The following is a 15545-nucleotide window of genomic DNA, read 5'->3' as shown; positions in this document are numbered from 1 at the left end:
AAACCTCGTGGGGTGGCCTGCAGCTGCGCGAACTGCGGCGGGCCACACGCCGCCAACTCGCGTAGCTGCGGCTACCTCCGCAAGTCACGTCGTCCACTCGCCGCACCACACCCTGCGGTGCCGTCAAGCGCCTCGACAGCCGTCCCCCCCCCCCACCCCGCTCCGGCGTGGGGTGCGGGCCGCGCCGACGTGAGGCCGCCACCGATGAAGCTCTGGCCGGCTTCCAAGCCGCCTTTGCGGCCGAGAGGGCCGCACTGAAGGACGAGCTCGCAGCTGTGCATCGCCAGCTCCAGCAGCTGAGCGACGAGCTGCGGGCTATCAAGAAGAAGCAGCCAGTCCCCGCCTCTACCCCCGCCGTGAGTCGTCCGATGGGGGTCGACGCGGCCACGCAAACCACCGCTCCCCCTCCTGCAGCAATGCAGGAGGTGGCGCCCATGGAAACAGAGGAAGTGCCGCCTGGGCTGCCCCCCTCCAAGGGGGCAGCCACGAGCAAGGGTGCTACCGCGCCTTCTGACTGCTCGCAAGCCGAGCAACCAAAGAAGAAGAGGAAGGTGCGGCTTCCATTCCCAAGAACGGATGATGTGCAAGAAATCCTCAAGTACACTGCCTCGTCACTGAAGAGCGGGTCGTACAGCCAATCACACCTCCCATACCCCTACTCCCCACCCGGCAAGCCTACGCCTCGCCTCCCCCATCAACCGCTCGACCTACGGTCATATAGATGGCGTACCATACTCGCGGAAGCAGCCACGGACGAAGAGTTAGCCATCATCAACTCTTACCCAATATTCACGCCCCACCAATGGGACACCCTGGTCGACGTCATAGAATCGTGAGTGTGGGAGGAGGCCCGGGCGGGTAGGAGAGAGAAGAAGCTTCCTGGTGACATATTTGTCAGGAAAAAATTGAAATCACAGCTCCAAGCCCAGAAATGAACACACACTAGGCAACCACTAGGCGTAGCGGAGACTCACCATACCCACCGGCCAGTCACTTAGGCCGTTCGTTTTCCATTCCTCTCACTGTCCCTCTCTCTATTCTTTCATCTTTCTCTTTTTAGAAAAAAAAAAAAAATAATCCAGCACACAAGTCATGTAGAACAAACACCCGCCATGTCATCCCTTAGTATCACCACATCATTTAAGAAGGCGAAGCGCATAAAGCGCTAGAACTTCGTCCACAGAAGAGGGTCATCCCTCAGCCACGTGTGAAGTGAAGCCTCAGCAGTCAGTGAACTCCTGACGACGATGGCGGAGATGACCAGCGAAAGCTAGACGATTTTATGCGAATTGACGCGGCTGGAAAACCGAGAACGTTTTATTCAAGTTTGCATTCTCTGCAGGTGGTCAGTTTGCCCACAATGTGCACTGCTCTGCACCTTCTAACATAGCCACCTTCTGATTAATTAATTTAAACTTCACAACACTCAAAGAAACTAACTTCAACAACTCGCAGTTTTTTTACGCAAACTTTAGAGGGCTGATTCTTTAGCTATTACAACGGAAATCTCCAACACGTTGCAGAAACTGTACATTAGAGTGCTTAATCACTGCCAGATAGTCCAGAGCACTCCACGTGTGAAGATCTGATGTTTTAAACAAAGGTCAACTCCAGAAAATCTTCAGTATGCAGTCGTATACTTTCTCAAAAACCATAGCTACACAGACTTTCCATCACAGAACAACAACACAATCTCAATTGTTCTCTTTTTCCTTTTGATTTAAAATGCTGCACTGCTTATATACTTTCTTGACAATTCATGCGCTTTGGGTCTCATTGTTTCAAAACTAGATTAATCGATTTACAATTACAAAGTTTCATTACAAAATATTATGTCGGTACAATTTTGAAGCAAACAATTGTCTGTTAATAATGAACATTGTTTCAAGTAATGGTTTTTGGGTTTTGAGACGAAAATAAAGTGATGAAATGCGGTTAACGATACTTCACACAAAATTATAGATTTCTTATTAATTACTGAGTAACTTTTCGCCCTAACATAAACTGTAGACCTTTACAGGCTGTGGAATATCATAACGAGCTTCACATTTTATACGGAAACTTTGTTTAGTCAGCATCTCAAACGGTCATATTTGTTTATAGCGTACAGGAAATTTCTAGTAGGTGTAATTACAAAAGTAGTTACAGGCATTGTGGGTCTGGCATCTTTAATAACATGATCCCTGAGATCCTACGTGAGTTTAATTATATCTGACGTGAATATTTCCAATTAATAATTTGGCTTTACATGAAATAATCGAATTTTAGTGATTAATTTGCTAATTAGTTACAAGAATTGCTGGAAGTAAGATTACTTCGAGCCGGTACAGAATGCACACGCCGACTACCGGCCAGTACAACACGTCGTAGCATTGCGACGTCTGTGACCTGAAGTGCATATAGTGAGGGGACGTGGCCTTTCCCGGAGGAACTTCACAACTGCCCTATGGGAATGCCAAGAAAGACTTTCTTCCAGCAGCGCACGTGGCCCATGGTCATTTGCGTAGATTCAAATGGCTCTGAGCACTATGGGACTAAACATCTGAGGTCATCAGTCCCCTAGAACTACTTAAACCTAACTAATCTAAGGACATCACACACATCCATGCCCGAGGTAGGATTCGAACCTGCGACCGTAGCGGTCGCGCGGTTCCAGACTGAAGCGCCTAGAACCGCTCGGTCACACCGGCCGGCTACGTAGGTTCCTTTTACTGTTATTACATGTAGTGGAACATAACACGCCTCCCCGTTTCTTAGCACTGCGTTGTTACTTATTGATAGGTGCCAGCATAACTTTCTGAAACAACTTGTACTTGCTCTTTGTGACGTAGCCGGGTAAAGAAAGTGGGGACTCCCAGTACTTTATCTTCTGCCTTACGGCAGGTCTTGTCATGGGGAAAGCCTCGTCAGAGAGGTCCACCGCATGAGCATTTAGGGAATTCAGTCCAGTGGTGGTTTCCCGTTGCCTTCCACTGATGATGATGAAATGATGGTGAGGACAACACAACACCCAGTCCCTGAGCGGAGAAAATCTCCGACCCAGCCGGGAATTGAACCGACCGCCACGCTGACTACTCAGCTAACGGGGGGGGGGGGGGGGGGGGGGGGGGGGGGGACGGACTCCCACTGTACACTGCAAAAGAGGCAGTGATATCGTATTCCTAAAAGAAGTGGTTTACAAATCACTGTCTTTACGACAGCTCTTCCCGCATACCATTCGCGGACAGAACACGTTGGGAAATGATTATGGTCGGCCACTGGAAGCAATCCCCGCCCCACTGCTGCCACGATATTGTGCGAGACTTTTTAAAATGCGAGATTCTTTTTATCGCTAACTGTATGACTTAATGTTAAGTTGCATGACATCCCATTATTCTTATACACAAAAAATATTTACTTGTTAGTTTCAAAATGCTGTAGAAAGAGAACCACTGTTCAGAATGACGTCATGTTTGAACAGCACGTTATTGATACAGAGAGAAACGTCATGGAACAAAGAAATTAACGAATATTTGACTAATAGATGGCGCTGTAAGCATCAGAATATGCACACCAACAGACGCGCATCACGCAGGTGTTCCTCTGTTTGCATCTAAGACGCACACAACATGATTTTCTCCGTGAAGAATTGCGTCCTTCTGTAAAAGCTCTTTACAATAATGGTGTCTGTGCGCCAACAGCGCTGCTGAAGTTCCGGGCACTCATGGGTGTGAAAGAAAGCGTTGGTTGGAAGTCTACTAAGGATCTGGAGAAAATGATTAAAAACTTCGAAAAGGACAGGCTATTTTGAATTGCAATGTGGCAGAGGGACGAAAGCAGTTGGCCCGACGTTTGTCGAAGATGTGGACACAACATTGTGGGAGGGGGTCGATTGGTGTTGTGCAAACATGTAGTGCACGGGGAATTGCCCGAACGTTGGACTTGCCTGCGAGCGCCGTACGCAAAATACTACGAAACGTCCTGCATTGCTGTCCATACAAAATCACCCATGTTCAGGAGGGAGTGGCTTCCTTTGGACCCGCGAGCACAACAAACGTTCGGTTCCTTTTCTGGAATTTGTTGCCCACGTGGAAGTGAACAATGAATTGCCATCACCATTCTGTGGACAGATAAGCAGAATTGCGGAATATGGGCAACGGAGAATGCACATCAAACGGTATCACTTTATTCTGCGAAGGTGATTGTGTGATACAGGTTGATGGCGTTGTTAATCGTAGGGCCATATTTTTTGGAGGAGATGAATCCGCCGGCCGAAGTGGCCGCGCGGTTCTAGGCGCTACAGTCTGGAACCGCGCGACCGCTACGATCGCAGGTTCGAATCCTGCCTCGGGCATGGATGTGTGTGATGTTCTTAGGTTTAAGTAGTTCTATGTTCTAGTGGACTGATGACTTCAGCAGTTAAGTCCCATAGTGCTCAGAGCCATTTGATTTTTTAGATGAATCCTGGGGGTCCTGTTATTTGCAGCGTCACTGGTAAACACAGTGACAGACTTCGGCGCACCAACATTATTTCAAATTTTGAACAGCGTGGATGTACAGGTAGGATCATTTTTATGCTAGACGGTACTCGTCCTTACACTGCACAGCCAGTGAAACGGCTGCTACAGAGGCATTTCGGAAATGTTAGAATTATCAGCATCGTTTCCCTACAGTCTGGCCGTCCAGATCATCTGATCTTATTCCGTGTGACTTCTGGCTGTAGGGTTATCTGAATGATGACGTTTCAATACTCCAAATACGACCGTAGATGGAATGAAGGCACGCATTACGTAACACATACTGAGCGGCACTCCCGAAACTGCCGATCTATTGTGGAACATGCTGTATCTCAATTTCAACTTGTGACAGGAAACGGTGGACAGCATAGTGAACTTGTCTTGCGTTAGTCTCACTACAATTAGAAACTGATGTCTCGTTGCTTTTTATGTAGTTTTTGACCCAAGGACAATTAAACCCGATCTGTCCCATCCGATATAAGCTACGGCCCTGCCGTGGTGGATGGGCTTTACCTAACAGTGCCAAGACTGTTGACTGCCGAAATTGGGCAGTAATGCACACTGAACAGTGCGAATGGTGTAATGTGCAACCCAAACCATAACGACCGTATTGCGATTCATCTGGCAGTTGTAGCCGAAGCCATTTACGTCAAGACGCTTACAGCACCATAAATATTTTTTTGTTTGGTTTTTTGTTCCATGACATTTCCCCTGCATTAATAATATGCTGTTCACATTTGACGTCCTTATGAGCACTGGTTCTCTTGATACAGCGTTTTGAAACTTCGAAACTCAAGGGTTCACACAGTCGTGGCAAAGAGGGGGTGGGGGTCGTCTTCCCCAATCCCCCTTGGGTCTCAGGAAAATGAAAAAAATATTGTGCAGTCAGGTGTGTTTATCTCAAGAAAATAATTTAAATGTCGGTATTACGCAGGTTTTTAACAGGGTCGGAACTAAAACACTTTTTGTGGCTACTTACAAATCGCCATTCGTCTTCCAGAAAACCTGTATTAAAAACACATCACCTCCCAAGTCTGCCTCCTCCCCCCTTACAACCTACCTATCGCATGCGCACTTTTGTTGAAATTTGAATTTCACTTTACGGACACACTATATTATACTTTTGTAATTATGGACGTCCTTATTACACTTGCGAGGATAAAATTTCTTTTGTAATTGTAATTAGCGACATGCGGTTTATTTTAATACGGATTTTTTTTTGCTTTTTAACGAATTAATAAAGTCATATAACGTACATATACATTCTAATGTCAACAAGAGACTGATGGCCAATTTGATCCCGTAAAATAAGAATAATCATTCCCTTAATCGCTGCGCTGCCTGTAGTGCAGACTCCATTGATCTGTGTCGGTAGAAGTTCAAGGCTTCGAACGGACTGCTAGTTCTTATGTACGCTGCTGCCAACCTTGTACCTAATGCTAACAATGAAATGGTGTGTGTGAAACCAATTGCATAGGGATTATTGTGTTTTGCTGTCAGTTTGTTTCGATATGGTACAACCGTGGCACAACTAAGGACTCCAAGAGCAGGCATTTTGTTTTGTTTTTTGTCTTAATGCTCAGTGAATGTCCCTCCCCATTTTTTTTTCTGTCGCTGAGATGGGCAGAGCTCACTGTCTCAGCTCCCAAATATAAATCTGTTAATGCGAAAGATAAGTCTAATAATGGAGAAGCAATAGCTCTTTTGGGTGTTGTCACAGAATTTTCTTCATATGTGTTTGTTAAGTAGGCTTATTTATGTGCAGCGATCTTAATTACTGTAGATGAAACAGTTAAGAATGTTGTTCGATTTCTGTCTTAATTTATGTAGCTACCTTAATTGTATAATGCATCTCTGAAAAACTTATGCTTAGCTAGCTTGAATTGCTCGTCGAGAATTTTAGATGCATCGAGCTGTTCGATACACATTGTGAAACCGCGTTAGTAATTTAAAAGTGTTATTGTTTGGCTATTCTTATCAAAAGGCTCACTCGAAAGATAATTGTGCGATAAGTATTATCCGTGCAAGTACGGAAGACTAAGTCGTACTGAGACTGTTAATTATGCATATTGCCGTATGTCTGCTGTTACTTTTTACAGTTGTAAAAGGAATACCACTCAGACGGAATGACAGACCGATAATAGGTAAACAATTATAACTTGCCGTTAACAATACCCACGTATGCGGGTATGGGTCTGTCCAAGGAAACACCATTTTTAATATTACATAGTAATAATAATAATAATGATAATAATAGTAATAATAATATAAATTTTAGTGTCATTGAACTTTTACAAGCAATAGACAAAGTCAATGTTAATAAGTAAAAGACTGTATATATAAGTTTATTCACTAAGTTGTGCTGGATAGACTTTCGTAATGTATCGACAGGTATCTCCTCATTCCTGCTTCATACTACTGCAATTTCCCATAGAATTGCATTCAAAAAATTCAGCAACAGAATAAAAAGGTAAACCAGCCAATCTGTCATACAATTTGCGTATAACTAAATTTAAAGGTAAATTAGTTATTTCTAAAGGTAACTTATTATACTTTTTTAAGCCTAAAACATTGAAACTATCTAATGATTTTGACAATCAATAGAATGGCACACCTGTGTTCTTGCTATTTCTGGTATTATAACAGTGGATATCTTCCTTTAAGAGCTGTCTAGATAATTAATTTTTATGCAAATTAGAACACGATATATATACAGATTAACAACTGTAAGACAACCTGATTTTACAAATAGTGACTTTGCATGTTCCCCCTTGTTTGAACCTGTAATAATCCTGACCACCCTTTTTGTAGCAGAAGAATGGCCTGGACATGGCTGCTGTTCTCCCAGAAAAGATTTCCATAAGGAATGATACTCTGAAAAAATGCAAAATATGCTGATGTAACGTATAATTATCTGGGATACAGCTCTTTAATTTCCTCAGCAAAGAAATTACTCTAGAAAGCCTAGCACTTAATTATTTAATGTGTGGTTCCCATGAGAGTTTAATGTCTATGTTTAAACCTAAAAATTTAATACTATCTGGGTTGTCTGTACATGGTAAATTACAAAGACTAAAAAATATTTGTTGCATTTTACCCTCACTCAACAAAAGACATTAGCCCTAAACCAAATAGAGGCCTAAGATATTGTATGTTATGTTCATTGAAATCAGAACTACTGTTTAAAAAAGTAGTGTCATCTGCGTACAATATAGTTTGAGAGTTGACAGAAGATTGTAAATCGTTGATCAGTAATACAAATAGCAAAGGGCCTAAAATTGAGCCTTGTGGCACACCATATCTAAGTGTGACAGTTTCTCTATCAGAACCCTATGATCAACACAATACAAAGCCTTGCTAAGGTCACAAAAGGTAGCCTGAGCATATCCCCTTGCTTCAAATACCTTGAGCACTTTTTTAACGAGTATGTCCATGGCACCCACAGTTGACCTGCCTTTTCTAAAACCAAACTGCACATTACGTACTAGGTTATTTGTTGAAGGCAGGAACAAAGTTGGGAATACATAATAGATTCAATAATTTTAGAAAAAAATGGAATAATGGATACAGGTCTATAACTAGAGGGACATGTTTTATCACCTTTCTTAAAAATACGAACTACTCTAGATAATTTCAAAATGGTAGGAAAGATTCCCTCACCAATACATCTACTTATGAGGTAGCTCAATGGGTCAATAATACATTGAATTATTCTTTTTATAAAATTACTGGACAAATAAAAAATATCAACACTCTCAGATAGTTTAAGAGCTTCAACAACTCCAAGAACCTCTTTGGGATTTACTTCCCTAAAATTAAAATTTTAATATGGAATTTTTTCCCCAAAAAGCTTCATCAATTCTGCAGGGGATTCATTGGGTTTTACTATGTTTCTATAAATTTTTTCCACTGATTGAGTACAAAAATTGTCAAAACTATCTGGGGATAAGTTGTCCATTATTGGAAAGTGAATTGATTACTTTTCATGCTGTTTGACATTTATTTATAGATCTGTTAATTATACCAAAATTGTACGATTTCTTTGCATTATTGACACTTGTTTTGTATTCTCTCTTAGCTTCACTGTACACTAAACTAGCATTTTCTGTCTAATACTGTCTATACAAATCTAAATAAAACAGTACTTTATTTTTCATATGCAGTAATTGAGGAGTGTACCACTCACATTGGTTCTTAGATTTGCTTTTTTTTTTACGTGAAAGGGGATTGACGTTGCACACTTCTTTTGGAATAAACTCCTCAAAAAGTGAACAAAAAACTGAAAAAAAGTTTTTTAAACATAACATCAGCTGATCAACATTGATAGCTGTCAATTAAACATTTCCAGTTAAAAGTGCGTAATGCATTCTTAAAATTGCATAAATTTACTTCATTCAGAGGTCTAGAAACTACTGACTTAGTACTTTTAGCAGCAACAGTACTCTTATTAGGTAACTTAATATTACTTAATTCACATATCACAGCATCATGATCTGAAAACTGAAAAGTGACAACATCTGTGGTACAATATGCCCCATCGACACTTGTAAAAATATTGTCAAGACATGCTGGTCCTCTTGTCATTTTGGAATTCAAAAAATTAAAATTATATTGTCTTAATGGATTTTTTAACGCATTCACACTTCGATTATCCTCAGTTAGATCAAATGCAGAATTGTCATCTTCCCCTATGGCAATGCTAAATTTTTCTCATTTTGACCTACACAAAAAATTAAATAAATCATCAAGTTTGCCTAAAGAAACAGAAGGATCTCCAGTTGGGGATCTATAAAGTGCAATTATTAGCAGTTTAGCATATTCCGAACAGAAACTGGAAACCTCAAAATCAAACTCATGACAAAGAAAATCGAGGTCCAGTTTAAATCCATTACACAAAGAATGCTTTTTAATATACACTGCAGTACCTCCATTATTATGCTGTTCCCTAAAAAACTGCTAATTAATATATAATCATCTAATAGTTCAAATGGCAATTCTTCTTTCTTACACCAATGTTCACTTAAACACAAAATATCTAACAAATTATCAATAGCAAAGTTATTTACTAGTGTAAGTATGCCTACATCACCTTGGATATTTCTCTTCGGTTTATTAATTATATCTTCAAAAATGGCAGGCTTATTAAATCTCCACAACTAGCAGGGTTAAAACCTAGATTTAATTTCATACCATCATCTATACCTACTTCTGTCAAAGTAGGGCCTGGCCATTCCCTAAAAAACTATCACTAGTAAACGTCATTGGGATTGGTTCACAACCATTTAAGTGTCTAAAACATCATTGGGATTGGTTCACAACCATTTAAGTGTCTAAGCCTGTCTTTTATGATGTTTATAATTGTGCTACACATACTAGTCTTGTCGGGGATGTTGAGATGTTGCCCATGCCTAGTGAAAAGTCTGTGATTACAATTAGCAACATTGACAATACTTAAATTTCTAAAATGTTTACATATACACCTATATTTTTCATTGTATGACATGGCAACCCGTTTTCATAATCTATCAATTAGAGTATCAATAAGTAGCATTCCCATTTTTTTTTACAGGGATTTTATCTCAAGAACTATCGCCAACAGTTTCAGGAATATTTGGAAATCATTCTAGCTATATTGCAGCGTCGTATGTCAAGTATGTGGAGGGGGCTGGAGGTAGGGTAGTACCTATATGGTAAGTTGCTATAAATTAGTTACTTAGCTGTTTTGTTGTCCACAGATTTACTTACACATAAAATTTTTAATAAATCTCTCTCTCTCTCTCTCTCTCTCTCTCTCTCTCTCTCTCTCTCTCTCTATGCTATGAGGCGACATCAGGACCATGGCAGTACACCTGCTTTACCAGTACATTGTTTATGTTTCCAAAGCTGCTTTTATAGCTATTACATTGGTTTTAATGAACACTTTTAAGCTTCACAGCAGTATATTGCACTGTTTGATTCTGTGGTGTAAAATACTGTTATGTGTTTTTATTTGTATGTTTCTTACTGAATGTTACTCAATTCTGGTCCTTGTTTCAATTCAAAGATTTCACTGTTAGTGTCTTGATTGCTAATAGTAATCTTGATGTTAATGCTGTGGCAGATATACTGTACTCAGAAGGTGTATTTAGAAACCCTGGCTCTTTAAACTGATTTTTCCCAGTAAGCCTAATGGGTAATTAGCTACTATTCCTATGCCTCTTTCCTGAAGTTTGAAAATTTTGTGCGCATTGGATACTATGAATATCTGACAAATGATTTCCTGGCTAAGGACTGAGGATACATAGGAATAGTATTTAACTACAAGTCAATTGCTGCTACATGCCATAGATGGGACTCCGAGCACAAAACATGCTAATGATATTCTCTTTGTTAGTACTTTTGTGTGCTCATTCCACTTCAACTGCAGTCACTATTAATTTCCAAAAGGCGTGTATTTGTTATATTATGTGTGGAATTATTTGCAATTAATATATTATTATCTGTATTTAATCAGCCATTCATGGTATTTGTTTTCTGTATGTTGCATATTGACCATTTGTTAGCTTGCTTTCTCAATAAGGATGTCTGAAAAGTTTTTGTCTTGCATTGAGAACAATGATGGTCCTGAAATGTTAACTTGAGGAAACTTATAAACTTGTAAAGTCTGGGGATTTTCACTTGCTTTCTTCATGTGGAGGTCTGGAAAGTTTTTGATTTACCCTGAGAACAATTCATGGTCCCAAGATGCTACCTTGAGGACATTATATGTTGATGTTTTTAGATCTGATAGATACTCTACAAAAATGTTTGATTCATTACAAATCTGTGGTCTCTACCCTCTGTGTTTTATTTTACACATATGATTGGACCTGTAGTTTACCGCAACTGTTATTCTTGATTATAGCTCATTTATTCGAATTTTATGTTCATCCATGTTAGTGACCTTGTCCATGTATGAAATATCTCCATGACACTATTATTATTGTCTAGTGCATGAAGTACATTTATTTTGTTACAATAGGACTTTTGTCTAGTTTTATACTCAGGAATGTTGGTGAGCTGAAAACTCATTTAGGCCTACTGCATTATTCTTCATGTTCACATATTTTCAGCCCTCTGCTGCTGGAGGACTCTGAATTGTAGCGTGTAACCATGCATGTACAATGTAACTATGCCAGAGCATGACTAATAGCTCACTGCAATCAAGTTTCGAATTTGAATAGTTCATCCACACATGGAGAACCCTCCCCTTCAGCATGACAAACCATGCATAAACACTTTTGACATCTGCAACAATCTACACCATGGTTTCACTGTCATTGATTATTGTCCACTCAGTCCCAGCTTGGCTCCATCTGATTTTCATCTGTTTCCAAAACTTAAAGAACACCTTCAAGGACTTCACTTTGATAGCAATGAAGTGCTGCGAGCAGAGGTGACGCTTTCGCTTCATCAACAAAAGTGAAACATTATACAGTGATGGTAAGGTATCTTTAAACAGGTCTCTCGATGAAAGAAATTTGTTCATTGCCAGGTGATAAGTACAGAAGTGAAGAATAAAGCTTTAAGAGTTTTTACATAAAAATTTCAGACACGCTACTTTTTCATATGCCCTCGTATTTTTTATCTTTTCTACTGTTTTTCTGACTTCATTCTCTGTGGTGGGTATCATATACATATTTTCTGCATACTCCTTATTACAGAAGCTATATCTGTTTTAAGGAAGTTTTGTTATAATTTGAAATCACTCATTCAAGTTATTTTCTGGTTCCTGTGATCTGTGTATGGACGTATCCCTGCCCAGTAGCTGTAAGTCGTTATATTTTTCTGTGCATTTTCCATGTCTTCAGTTTGCAACCTTTTAGATTGCTTTGCTGTTATTTTCAGTCTTAGACATACATGTTAATTTTGTCATTTGATGAATTTTTACTGAGCAGTAGGCTACCACCCTATGATTATTTTTGTAAAAGTAGTAAAATTTTGACTAAAGTTATGTGCTGGACCCCTTCACCCCCCCCCCCCCCCTCCCCCCAACTTAGCCTTGGTTGTGGTAAAGTTGAGGTTAGCCTGGAAGGTGATAGTTTGTTTGTGAGTGCCAAAGTGAGTGAATGTGAAAGCAGAAAATCTGGTTGTGTTAACAAAGTGAGTTGAAATGAAGCCTAATGTTTACATCCCTGTCACATTGTAAAGATTCAAGAGCATTCCAGTACATAAATTTTGCCAGAATTGTTATAATTTTGGCTGATTTTGTCTTTCTCTTATGGAAGCAAGGTATTCGGAGAGTCAGAGAGACAGCAGTAGTTTACTTGTTTTTATTAGACATTGATTGTAATATGAGTAATTTTGGAAATATCTGTTAAAATTGGAGTTTATTTAGTGTAGAGAAGGAAGAGGATCTTGCATCTGTGTCATTTTCTGTAGGGAACAGAAGAGATGTGCAAATAGTGCTGATTGTAATGTACTTTTGTTTAAACTTTTTGTGCAGGGTGAACCAGACCGAGTCGTATTACAGAGAAGTAATTAGTAGAATCAATGGGTAAGTGGGCATAAATAAATACATAACTAAATTGTTCTGTCGTGTTTTACCCATACTTGGTACGACATTTGTAATTATGAATTAAAGTGGTTTTGGTCTCCTTAATTGTAATGCATCTGCATTCTGCTGCAGTAGAGTGTCATACAGAGACTTGGGGAATGACGAAAACCTGCAAAAGTAGGAAATAACAAAGCAGCATTGCTAGTGCTATTGGATCCACACACTGCAACTTCTTCCACTGTCAATTTTCTGCTACTTTCTCCTATTAAATTATCCCTCATTTCTAGCTCATAGCATCAGCACCATCACAAAGATATAATTTATGTGTTGATATAGTTTTGATAGCTTTATTACCATTCTTTACTTATGATATTTATGGTGTTTTTGTTTTTCATTGTTTTCACAATTTTGCTGTTCCCTTGATAGTAGTTGATAGTGCATTACTCCTATAAATTTCCCCAGAAATATTTCATTTCTGTTTTCCAATAGCTCAAAAGTATCATTGTAGTGTCTAATCATTTCTTAAGATATTTGCAATACTTTGTGTATTTTCTCTTCCAATGCAAGGGCCCTACAACATTTGGCTATTTACATTTAATTTTTTATCCTATAATTAATTCTTTTCTGTTTTGTTACAATTTCTTCTGGTAATATTTCTGTGCTGGATACTTTGTTTTCCAGAGTGAGAGCCATTGATAACACTTTGTACATCTTCATCAATTTCTGTATCTTTTACTTTTGACAATTTCTATTTAAATTTCCTTCTGTAATCTATAAGGTACGATTAATTTGCATACAGCAGTTTTATTTCTGCAGAGGATCTATCATTTGTGATACCACATTTACTTAAAAATGCAATAGTGTTATTGGCTTAGTTATAATCATAGAAATTTAAACGAAGTACAGTGTGATTATAATCAAATTTTTGCTACTTAAGCCATCATAGATAGAAAACTATTTATCGTATGGGTACCCAAATGTGTAGTAATGATGCTCACACTGTGCACTAGAGGGTATGTGTTGCTAGAAGTTGCTAGTACTGGTATGACAATGTAGGGTTGAAACCCAAGTATCGGTGTGCATTACAGTTGCAGACAGTCTACATGTGTCTAAGATCATCAGATTTGAACCTATGTGATTTCAGACTGTGGTGTTACCTGAAGGACAGGGTTTATATCAGTGGAACACTTACACAAGTTGGAGGATGAAGATGAGTGTAGTGAGGGAGGTAGCCAACATTCCACTTGAGACATTTTGGGCAGCAGTAGAGCAGTTTCTTAGTCCAGTCCCCTGTCACGGATCCAGGTGGTCATCACATTGAGGAACATTTGTAAACAGGAACGTAAACATGGTATGCAATTAACAAATTTTAGTATTTCCACCAGTGGACATCCTGATGGAGGCAGATGAGCCAGCATGGGTAGCATCCCGATGGAGGCAGATGAGCTCCCATGGGTGGAACAGTGGAGATGGAGGATGCAGAAGTGTGTCCTATGGGCAGGAAGTGTTTGTTCATGAGTGGCAGTAAGCAGAGCAGACCAGTACTCCTGAGTTAAACTGATGTGGACCTAGCCTTTCGCCTCTGCTGAGAGTTGTTGTGTGCTCAATCAGTAGCTGCCTGCACCAGCCACGTGCCGAATATTTTGTCATGTGCGTATCTATGTGGGTTTGGACACACCACCTTTTGTAGGTCAATTTGCATGGTGAGTTCATTCTATTCATAGGGTTCTGTTCACCAGTTGTTACTGAGTCACTGTTGGCTTCTGAAGAACCAATGTTGACTATGCTGAGTAGTGGCATTGTCACACCTTCTGTAGATACTAAACATATCTTAAGCTCTCATGTGGAAAGCAAAATGTGCTTCTTTCAATGATTTATTCATTATTTCTCTCTTTTGCATGTCTGTACAAATGTTTCCACAAAGTTTCGTTGTTCTGTGATAACTTGTTTTTCATGGGGCCATTCTAAAGTAGCTAAAGTTTAATTATAACAACCGTGATTGTGATAGATGTTATAAGCGAGCTATTTTGGAACAGAACAAAGGTATAGCTACAGGTAGCTTGAGCTTACTTGTTATAAGGCAGTCACTTTTTCTTATCAGTTACCAAATGGTTTGTGAAACTGCAGCAAGTGCTGTGAATGGCAACTTTGAAAACTGTTTTTTCATTACCACCAGTTCTGTGTGTGCTAAATTCTCAGGAAAAGGGTGATCACAAAATTAAGCCAACCTTGTTTCACGTGCTTAAAAGGACAGCAAGAAGAAAAAGAAAAAAAGGCTAAAATGAAATAATGATGATGTTTTATGTGATCTGTATTGTGACCTGTATAGCAACAATTACTGTTAATATAACACTTCATTAAATATGTAGCAACATGATACTGATTTTATTTTAACTCCTCTTTTCTTGCCTAACTTACATGAGAATGTTCACTTGTTCCTTAAAACATTACTACAGTTTGTGTGTTTCTTTGCTTCTCATAAACACAAAGTCATACCTTGTGAAAAGTTTCCCCAAGGGGTAGCACCCAGAGAG

General features: G+C 39.5%; 1 protein-coding gene across 2 annotated transcripts in view; it reads left to right on the top strand.

Annotated features, from left to right (window-relative positions):
• The first annotated feature begins 6018 nt into the window (after nucleotides 1-6018).
• The window catches only part of LOC126175320 (gamma-glutamyl hydrolase-like), a 92754-nt gene continuing 83227 nt past the window's right edge, over nucleotides 6019-15545 (top strand). The window contains exons 1-3 of one of the 2 annotated variants that reach the window (XM_049922030.1): nucleotides 6019-6241; nucleotides 10066-10186; nucleotides 12961-13011. In XM_049922030.1, the coding sequence (XP_049777987.1) occupies nucleotides 6229-6241; nucleotides 10066-10186; nucleotides 12961-13011 (185 nt within the window). In that variant the 5' untranslated portion in view covers nucleotides 6019-6228. Of the gene's footprint in view, nucleotides 6641-10065; nucleotides 10187-12960; nucleotides 13012-15545 lie in introns of both variants that reach the window. The other variant, XM_049922029.1, reaches the window with a different exon arrangement.

The sequence above is a fragment of the Schistocerca cancellata genome, chromosome 3, assembly GCF_023864275.1.
Source record: "Schistocerca cancellata isolate TAMUIC-IGC-003103 chromosome 3, iqSchCanc2.1, whole genome shotgun sequence".
NCBI classification, from domain to species: Eukaryota; Metazoa; Arthropoda; class Insecta; order Orthoptera; family Acrididae; genus Schistocerca; species Schistocerca cancellata.
This window is presented reverse-complemented; position numbering and strand designations above follow the sequence as displayed.